This window comes from Barbus barbus (genome assembly GCF_936440315.1).
Source record: "Barbus barbus genome assembly, chromosome: 16".
NCBI lineage: Eukaryota > Metazoa > Chordata > Actinopteri > Cypriniformes > Cyprinidae > Barbus > Barbus barbus.
Genome location: NC_136744.1, coordinates 5,365,695 through 5,375,327, shown reverse-complemented (window position 1 = coordinate 5,375,327; position 9,633 = coordinate 5,365,695). Strand labels below are relative to the sequence as shown.

The 9,633-nt window shown below is 42.1% G+C and overlaps 1 protein-coding gene across 4 annotated transcripts in view; it reads left to right on the top strand.

Moving 5' to 3' along the window:
- The window catches only part of LOC306882814 (uncharacterized protein), a 10,667-nt gene extending 1,352 nt beyond the window's left edge, over positions 1–9,315 (top strand). Inside the window, exons 4-14 of one of the 4 annotated variants that reach the window (XR_013785297.1) lie at positions 17–126; positions 223–340; positions 450–571; positions 735–858; positions 2,059–2,115; positions 2,687–2,755; positions 2,847–3,338; positions 4,414–5,343; positions 6,065–6,160; positions 8,170–8,253; positions 8,355–9,210. Coding sequence is in view for 3 of the 4 variants with exons in the window: in XM_079437725.1 (XP_079293851.1) it covers positions 17–126; positions 223–340; positions 450–571; positions 735–858; positions 2,059–2,115; positions 2,687–2,755; positions 2,847–3,338; positions 4,414–5,334; positions 6,057–6,160; positions 8,170–8,253; positions 8,355–8,513 (2,360 nt within the window). In the remaining variant the exon portion in view is untranslated. Of the gene's footprint in view, positions 1–16; positions 127–222; positions 341–449; positions 572–734; positions 859–2,058; positions 2,116–2,686; positions 2,756–2,846; positions 3,339–4,413; positions 5,344–6,056; positions 6,161–8,169; positions 8,254–8,354 lie in introns of those variants that run through there. The other 3 variants (XM_079437726.1, XM_079437725.1, XM_079437727.1) reach the window with 3 other exon arrangements.
- The last annotated feature ends 318 nt before the right edge of the window (positions 9,316–9,633 follow it).

The window sequence follows — 9,633 nt, the reverse complement described above, 5'->3', positions numbered from 1 at the left end:
GTTATGCATTTATCAGTGAAAGCTCCTGCTCCAAAGAAGCCAGCAGCTGTAGCTGCTAAAAAGAGCAGCAGCTCTGAAGACTCCAGCGACTCGGAGGATGAAGCTCGGGCTAAAACAGCAGCAAAGGTCTGGAAGCTGCATGCTGTTTACGTGGAGCATGTGTGGCATGACTCTGCTAAAATGACTTTTCCTGAATCTGGATCTTGTTAATTTGTTGAACAGAAGCCTGCAGCTGTGAAACCTGCTGTTCAGCCTGCAGCACCAGCCAGGACGAAAGACGCCAGTTCCAGCAGCGAGGAGTCAGACTCTGATGAGGAGCCGGCCAAAACTCCAGCGACAGGTGAGCTGAAGCATGAGTTCATACTCTCAATCACAACATCTGTGTAAAACCTCAGGTATAATTGTTTAAAGTAAGTTACATATTCAAAGTGGTTATCTGTGGTCTCCAGGAGCAAAGACCAAGCCTGTGGCAGGGACCCCTAAACCGGCATCCACTCCAGTGTCTGCAGCTAAGAAGCAGGACAGTAGCAGCAGTGAGGACAGCTCTAGTGAGGACGAGGCTCCAGCTAAGGTACATTAAAGTACATATTATAACTTCAACGTAATCATGCTTCAGAAATCTATTGTAACCATAACAGAACCTATGAATTTTTTGTTCTCAGAATATAAAAAATACATTTGTTTGGCTGCTTAGTATTCACAATTTACAATTAGTTCCTCTTACTTGATCACAGACAGCAGTAAAAGCACCAGTCCCAGTGAAGACCCCTCCAGCTAAACCTGCAGCCCCTGCAGAATCCAGCAGTGAGGAGTCATCCTCAGATGAAGATGCACCTCCTACTAAGAAATCCAAGCCTGGTATTAATACTTTTCTTTAACATTGGTCGATCTTAAAGGTGCATATATCAGTGTTCCCAAACAACCAGTATTACAGTGATCTTAGACTTTATACTGACAACTATCACAGTGGGTGCATCATTACGCTTTATTTACTGGACCAAGTGATCGCAACATAATTAAAATGCCATGAATGAGTCCTAAGCATTGCCTCATTTGAACATGTTAAGAAACCTTAAAAGTGGAGGAGTGTCTCGCTGCAGCCCACAAGATCCAGGGGGAGTGGTTGGATACAGATTAAACTCCTCCCACCTTACATATACCTAAACCTACCCATCTCCACCCCCTGATCCCTAAACCCACCCATCTCCACCCCCTGATCCCTAAACCCATCCATCTCCACCCCTAAACCTACCAATCTCCACCCCCTGATCCCTAAACCCACCCCTAAACCTACCAATCTCCACCCCCTGATCCCTAAACCCACCCATCTCCACCCCTAAACCTACCCATCTCCACCCCCTGATCCCTAAACCCACCCATCTCCACCCCCTGATCCCTAAACCCACCCATCTCCAACCCCTGATCCCTAAACCCACCCATCTCCACCCCCTGATCCCTAAACCTACCCATCTCCACCCCTAAACCTACCCATCTCCACCCCTAAACCTACCCATCTCCACCCCTAAACCTACCCATATCCACCCCTAAACAAACCATCTCCACCCCTAAACCTACCCATCTCCATCCCCTGATCCCTAAACCTACCCATCTCCACCCCCTGATCCCTAAACCCACCCATCTCCACCCCTAAACCTACCAATCTCCACCCCCTGATCCCTAAACCCACCCCTAAACCTACCCATCTCCAACCCCTGATCCCTAAACCTACCCATCTCCATCCCCTGATCCCTAAACCCACCCATCTCCACCCCCTGATCCCTAAACCTACCCACCCATCTCCACCCCCTGATCCCTAAACCCACCCATCTCCAACCCTGATCCCTAAACCCACCCATCTCCACCCCCTGATCCCTAAACCCACCCATCTCCAACCCCTGACCCCTAAACCCACCCATCTCCACCCCCTAGATGTTGATCCAACCACGCCCCCTGGATCTTGTGGGCTGCAGCGAGCCCTACTTGTAAAAGTGAGAAGACAAAAGCCAGTTTCTGAAAAAGGAGACAAACATGAAATTGAATTGAAATCTCTATTTACAGGACAATTCAGTGCCGTCCCGCCCCCTAGAGCACTGACCGCTCCGGTCAAAGCCCCTGGTAAGTGTTTGAAGTTCCCAGTATGAGTTACTACAGCAATAAGCCAAGAGAGGCTGTGCATTACAGTGATTTTTTTGTTTTTAGGGTTGTTATAATGGGTGCATTATTAATAATCAAAAGTAAACCTGTAGCAGCATGGTGCATTAATATAGAATTAAATTTTACATGTTTTATCAATCAGCTGTAAAGTATAATTGTAATGCAGAAAATTAATCATTTTATGACTAACTGTATCTAAGCATAGTGCAAAGCGTAATTTCAGCACAAAAAAAGCTAAAAAACATCTATTGTATGAAGTTTATCGCACTCATTAATTTGCATGCCTTGTCCCAAGATAGACTTATCCTTTAGAAAAACAGTTAAAATGGTAAACTTTAAATCAAAATTAAGAACCCTTAACCGAGAAAACACTTTGCTCTGGTTTCTGCTACAATAATCAATCTTACAGTTACAAGTATTCATTATGCTTTTCATACAAGCATATAAATATTAGTTTTACATATGAAATATAGTTCTTGTAGTTTTTTTTCTTTCTTGGAGCAAAACCTAATTTCTTTTATTTGTCTCCCAGTGGCTCCAGTGAAGACTGCGACTCCCAAAGCTAGTGCTAAGAAGGACTCGTCCACTTCTGACAGCTCTGGTGCTGCCCTCTCTGCAGATTATCAACACAGTTGTTTTTGGAGAATTTTTTTCTGTTGCAGAAAATAAACTACTTGCTTTCTTTTTCTCAGATTCAAGTTCAGAGGATGAAGTAAAGAAACCAGCTGCGAAAGCTGCTCCGGCTAAAGCAGCCCCAGCCAAGAAAGCACCTACAAAGGTTGCTCCGGCTCAGAAAAAGGACTCTTCCAGTTCAGATTCTTCAAGCTCCGAGGACGAAGCAGCAAAGCCAGCTGTCAAAATCACACCGGCAAAAGCTGCATCTGCTAAAGCCACACCTGCTAAAGTCACCCCGGCTGCAGACAAGTCTTCGTCTTCGAGCTCGGAAGACTCTGATGATGAGGAGGAGGCCAAGAAACCTGCAGCTAAAGTTGTCCCTGTTAAACCAGCGCCAGCCAAGAAAACTCCAGCTAAAGTCAAGCCCGCTGCAAAAGAATCGTCATCATCTAGCTCCGAGTCTGAGGAAGACAAACCGGCCACAAAACCAACCCCAGCCAAGGCTGCTCCTGCTAAAGCTGCTCCTCCAAAGACAACCCCTGCTAAGAAAAAGGATTCTTCAAGTTCAGGTCAGTTGTCATCACATCCATAAAGGTACAAACATTTGCATTCAATCGTTTACTTGCCTCAAATCGAGATGTTTTGTGCAATGCTCACTAGGGCTGTCAAAATGGTTGAAAAACTAAATTCGAATTTTGTACCTAAATATTATCAAAATTCGAATTATATTTAAATTTAAAAGGCATAATTTCAGTGAGAGGAAAAAAACTTTTGGCTTCTCTCCTGAGGCCACAAGAGGGCGCATCGAGCAAAAATATTACTAATCCAAGGTTCTTCAAAGCATAAAATAACACGACTATCTTTGAAAAATAATGTTTAACCATAAATTAAGTTGCTTAATTAGAAACACAACAGCATCATGTATACACAGTTTAATACAAAGCACTGAAAACCAATCACAAAGAGTAATGTTACTTTTTTCATTTAAAAACATGAGATGCAGTGGAATGGGGAGAGACCCGTCCCGCCATAAAGTTTTGAGACATGTTTTTTCAAAGTTGAACTTACAATAATTTTAAATGGCTCTCTAAATATCTGACTCTCTTTTGCGAGACGCGAGTGCAATGGTGATAGATGTCCCTCTAGAAAATGTGCAAAATATGCTTTCTGTGAACTTAAACATCTCCACATTGATGTTCTCTTTTTCCGATATTTTGAATGAACAACGTATGCAATGGGTTCAACTGGATAGGATAAAAAAACATTAAAATGCAACGACACCTACCTACATCTTCATCGCATCTCGTGCGCCACTGATAAGGCTGCCTGACGTTTTGCATTCGAATGTGGATTTTTATTTTAAATTAGAATTTTTTTTTTTTTGACAGCCCTAATGTTCACGATGCTCTTTCCATACAAAGAAAGACAAGTTTCTACAAATCCTGGACTCAATTTTTCAGAAGCCCTATGTTTTCTTTTTTGGAGCTTGGTAGCCCTAGTCATTTACATTTTAGAAATATTGAGGAAAAATTGAAAGTCCTACAAATTTGCTATTGGTAGTGAATTAAGAGAAATTTAGCATTACCATTTGGGTGCTGCTTATCAAGATTGTATTAGCTTATAGATCTATTTTATCTCGCACAGATTCAGACAGCTCTGAGGATGAGGCACCTGCTAAACCAGCAGCTAAGTCCAAGCCTTTAAGCACTCCTAAACCTGCAGCCAAGCCTGCTGAATCCAGCTCCGACTCGGACAGCTCTTCAGATGATGAACCGCAAAAGAAAGCCACCACCACACCGGTATCCAAACCTGCGGCTACCGCAACCAAATCTTCCTCAGCAGCTAAACCTTCCGCTAAGGCCGCTGAAAGTAGTTCAGACTCGGACAGCTCATCAGATGAGGAACCGCAAAAGAAAACCACTGCCACACCGGTATCCAAACCAGGTACCCCAGCTAAACCTGCAGTTGTAGCTAAACCTGCTGCTAAACCAGCTGATAGCAGTTCTGACTCTGAAGACCAGACTCCAGCTGCAAAGAAAGCTAAACCAGCAGCGACTGCTGCTACGAAGAAGCCTGCCCCTGCCTCCAAACCACCAGCTCCAGCCAGTAAGAAAGCAGCTGAGTCCAGCAGCAGTGATTCGGACAGTTCCAGTGAAGATGAGAAGAAAGTAAAGACTACTGTGACACCAAAAGCAGCAGCGGCTAAGCCGGCTGCGACTCCAGTTAGAGCGAAGAAAGCCGAGAGCAGTAGCTCCGAGTCTGACAGTTCAGACTCTGAGACTGAGGCTAAGAAGACTCCCGCCAAGCCTGCAGTCACCAACGGAAAGGCTGCTACAACAAAAACCCCCTCCTCTGCAGCAAAGACGCCGGCTAAAAAGACAGCAGAGTCTTCATCCTCGAGTGACAGCAGTTCTGATGAAGAAGAGTCGCCTAAAACACCAGCTGTGAAAACACCACCTGCTACAAAAGCACAGGCTGCTAAGGCCAAAGCAGACAGCAGCTCGTCTGAGGACTCTTCATCTGAGGAAGAGGAAACGACGGCCAAGACTCCTGTCACAACAAACGGTATTTGCAGTGCTCAATATATCTGATAGCAAGGTGTTGCTGGTTCCCAAGCCCGTTTTTACTATTTTCAATGTGTTACGTAAACGCGTCAAATCAAACCTGACACTCCAAGAAACGGTAAAGCACCACTCACAAGGGGGGGGGGTGTCTGGAGACATAAGTTTAACTTGTCATGTTATTCTGAAAACATGACTTGTGTGAGACGATAGCACCATTCAGCACATTTAAAGGGGCTGTTCACACAGAGCGCAAGACAAAGGTCAGTGCAATGGAAAAGTGCAACAGTCAAAAATATGCGTTTAGTGCATGTTTACATAGAAAAATTGAGAAGCACCACAGTTGGTTTATTGCCATGTTTTGAATGAGCGGCGCAGCAGGAAGTTGCCATCTAGTGGTTTCAACTAACAAAAACATTTAAAATAAAAATGGGTAGCACACCTGTGATGACTTGAATTGCTGCCCATGTAGGACGCTCACTTTGAAATGGAGCCATAAAAGCCACCCATCCAAACAAATGTCATATTGCTTGTGGCAGGTCAACACACTCAGATTAGCTTGGAAGAGAGGGCATTTGTTTTCATCTGGTCATGCCTGGTTAGGGCACGGTGTCATGCCTCCACATCAGTGTAAAACTGTTGATATTTGGTTTACAATGGTGCTGAAGGCTAGATGCTTTAGAAGACACTCACATTTGGTTTTCTGGTTCTCTCCTCTGATCACAGGCACAAAGAGCAAAAAAAAGGGGAAAAAGGAAGAAACGACAACACCCAACAATACAGAAATCACCACATCCACACCTCAGACTTTTCCCAGAACCAAACAGAAGGTAAAGGGCTGTGATTGTGAGCATGCTTGTGTTGATGTTGGCTCTTGTACAATGCATATTCAAACACACCCAGGGGTCAAATTGGGAATCTGGAGGTGGGCGATTCTAGTTCCACGCAAGACATGACCTGGAAATATCATTTAAGTCTATATGCTAGTATTTGTTGATCCAGTGAATCTTGCTCTTGATACAAGCAGCACTGGTGCTTTACATCCTTTAAGCGTTAATTCACCCAAAATGAAAATTACCGTTTGCTCACCATGTTGTTCCAAACCCAAGACATTTGTTTATTAAAAATAAAAAAATTACAATATTTTTTAATAAAATCAGAGTGATTGCTGTATCCCTCCATTGAAAGTCTCCACAAAAACTGACGCCTCAAAAGTAATCCATATGAATCCAGCAGTTTGATCCTAGGCTTTAATCAGAATTAGGTTTCTTAAAGGGGTAGTTCACTCAAAAATGAAAATGTGATGTTTATCTGCTTACTCCCAGGGCATCTAAGATGTAGGTGACTTTTTCTTCAGTAGAACACAAACGAAGATTTTTAACTCAAACCGTTGCAGTCTGTCAGTCATATAATGGCAGTCAATGGGACCCACGGCTTTGAGAGAAAAAAAAAAAATACACAGACAAAGCAAATTAAACCCTGCGGCTCGTGACGATACATTGAGGTCTAAAGACACGAAACAATCAGTCTCTGCAAGAAACTGAATAGTATTTATATAGTTGTTTTACCTCTGATCCACCCCAATGTCCAACTGTCCTGAGCGCGTTCATAACATCCAGCGCGTGACACGTCAACATGCTCTGGCATAGTAGACGCATGCGGTGGATCGGAGGTAAAAAAATAAGGCGAATGCAGGTCTACGCAGAAACCAAATGATAAAGCTGCTCCACAGACAAGATGACGCCGTGGAAAAAGTGTTTGCATTGCCTTCCTTCTGATCCCAACGTCAGAAAAGAGTGGATTAACTTTAGATTTAAAGAAGTGCCAGTCCTGTCAAGCACACAACTGTTAGCCAATCACAACGTGTTTTTGCAGTGTTGAGCAGTATAGCCGATCACAGACATATCTGTTGATTTCATTAACACAGTCACTAATCAGAGGCGGGGTTAAGAGACAGTCCTTTCAACACCCAAGTTTAGCTGAGTTCTATACGTTCACAAACTCCTTTATTAAAACAACTGCGCAACGAATCTCTTATTTACATCATGTCTACAGTGTAAAGGATCTTTTATTACTGCTTATTAACTTTGTGAGATCGCGATGAACTACAGTAAGATGAGTGACCGCTTTCCAGTGATTGTAAGGGCAACTATGGAAGTCACTGAGGATCAGCAACTGTTTGGTTTTCCACATTCTTTAAAATAGCATTTATTTTCAGCAGAAGAAAGAAACCCGTTCAGGTTTAAACCAACGTTTGCGTGAGTAAATGATGGTATAAACACAACACTATTCTTGACTGAAAAACTTTAATACCGTTGCTTTAATAGGAATCAATATGCAGTGTTTTATTTTTAAATTTGCTCATTCAATTTCTTGCTCCAGCTAAATACACATTGTACCTGAAAATAAAACAGTTTGTTGTATGTGTATTTGTAATGTGTATCTTATTTTTTAATAACAGATTTTTATCTTCGCCTACTTTGGCCTAAATATCCACCATTCTTTTTTAAACATATTTTGTTACCTTGAAAGGCTTTGTCTTTATAATAGGGATATTAGTTTGGCTGTAATGCTCAATATGAGCATCCCTAGTAAAAATCTTGATAACAATATACGTGGACCTCAGAGAACCGTACAAAATAAAAAAACAGAGGCAGTTCGTGGCCCCTTTTACACATTTTTAAGTATATTTTAAACACAATTTCATTACGTTTAGAAGAGGCAAGAGTTCCTCATCGCACTCGTGTTCCCAAAGTAGCTCCACAACACTCACAGTTTGCTTACGCACTTGTGCTTAAAGGTCTTTTCTGTCTGTTTCTCTGTTGTGTGACTTCTAAAGGAAAGCAATACTCCTTTCCGTAGAGTAAGAGACGAGGAAATTGAGGTAGACCCCCGCCTGGCAGACAATTCATTCGACGCAAAGGTAAGATGATAAACGTGAATGCATATTAGGTCAACGTTTACTGTAAGGAGTCTTTGTGCACGTATAGTGCTTTAATTCATTTGACTCTTATTTACTTCTAGATGGGAGCCAACAGTGACTGGGGCCAGAAGGCCAACAACGTACTTAAATTTACTAAGGGCAAGTCTTTCCGGCATGAGAAGACCAAGAAGAAGCGTGGCAGCTATAGTGGCGGCGCAATCTCCACCTCCGTGAACTCCATTAAGTTTGACAGTGACTGAGATCACAAACTAACTGAACCTCTGAACTCTCCATGTATTTCTGTCCCATTTGTTGCTATATCAGCTCTAGCCAGCACTGTTTCACCCGTCTACCCTCTGTTCCTGCGTGACTGCTGGTGTACTGCTAACATGGGCCGGCATTGACTGAAGAAAGCAGGAATATGGTGTATGGCTGTCTTTTTTTTTTTTTTTTTTACACCCAATATTTCATGCAGTTAGATACGGTGACCACATGGTGGCGCCAATTCATTACGTTTAAGGCCTTTTGATTAGCTTATGTGTAAAATATGGTTTTGGCTTCTCTGTAAAATGTTTCTTAAAGCTGGCATGACAAATTATGGACAGTTGTTCTAACAGGTAATTGTTAATATACTAGAAATGACAGTGATTTTCTTTTTTGTTATTATACGTCAAAGAAATGTAATTTGTTATGGTTACGTTAACATTTTATGAGCCCATCCATGTATCTTGAGCCTGGTGATTTGTCTGATTTGAAGCGGTGTAGTTAATGACTCCGCCCACTTCGGTTTGACAGACACTGGAAGGCCACCCTTAAAATAACACATGAATCATCCTCATTCGGTTTTAGTTTTAATCTTTTATGGTTTCATATCTATGTTATTTGGTCTCCTTTATGATCAGTCTTGTTCGTAATTTACATCAGTCTAGTTTGCAATTAAAACTTGAACTGAAACTCAACTGTTTGTCTGTTTTTGACCAAATTTGTTCAAGTTCTCTCAGAAGCTCAGCTGTGTCCGGTTTAAATTTGTATGAGGGTTGCCAATAAACAAGTTTAATCCATATTTATGAAATCTTATAAAACAATATGCCAGGAGTAATAAGTTACCAGTCTACAGGTTTACTCTCTGAACTGTTATTTAAGTCCTTTAGGAATTGAAGCATGTTTTGAGTAGGCCTACCCGAGTAAGTTGTGAAGATCAGAGCCAAGTTTTATTAAAATGTATAAAAAAAATCTTACATTTACAACTGAGCAGTCAACAGATTGTCAAATGCATAGGATGTTGTAAAAGGGATAGGGTCAGTGTCTATGCTGATCATTTAAAAATGTACAAGGGACTTGATAATACAATAAGATTAACATGTAAGTGAACGGTGCATT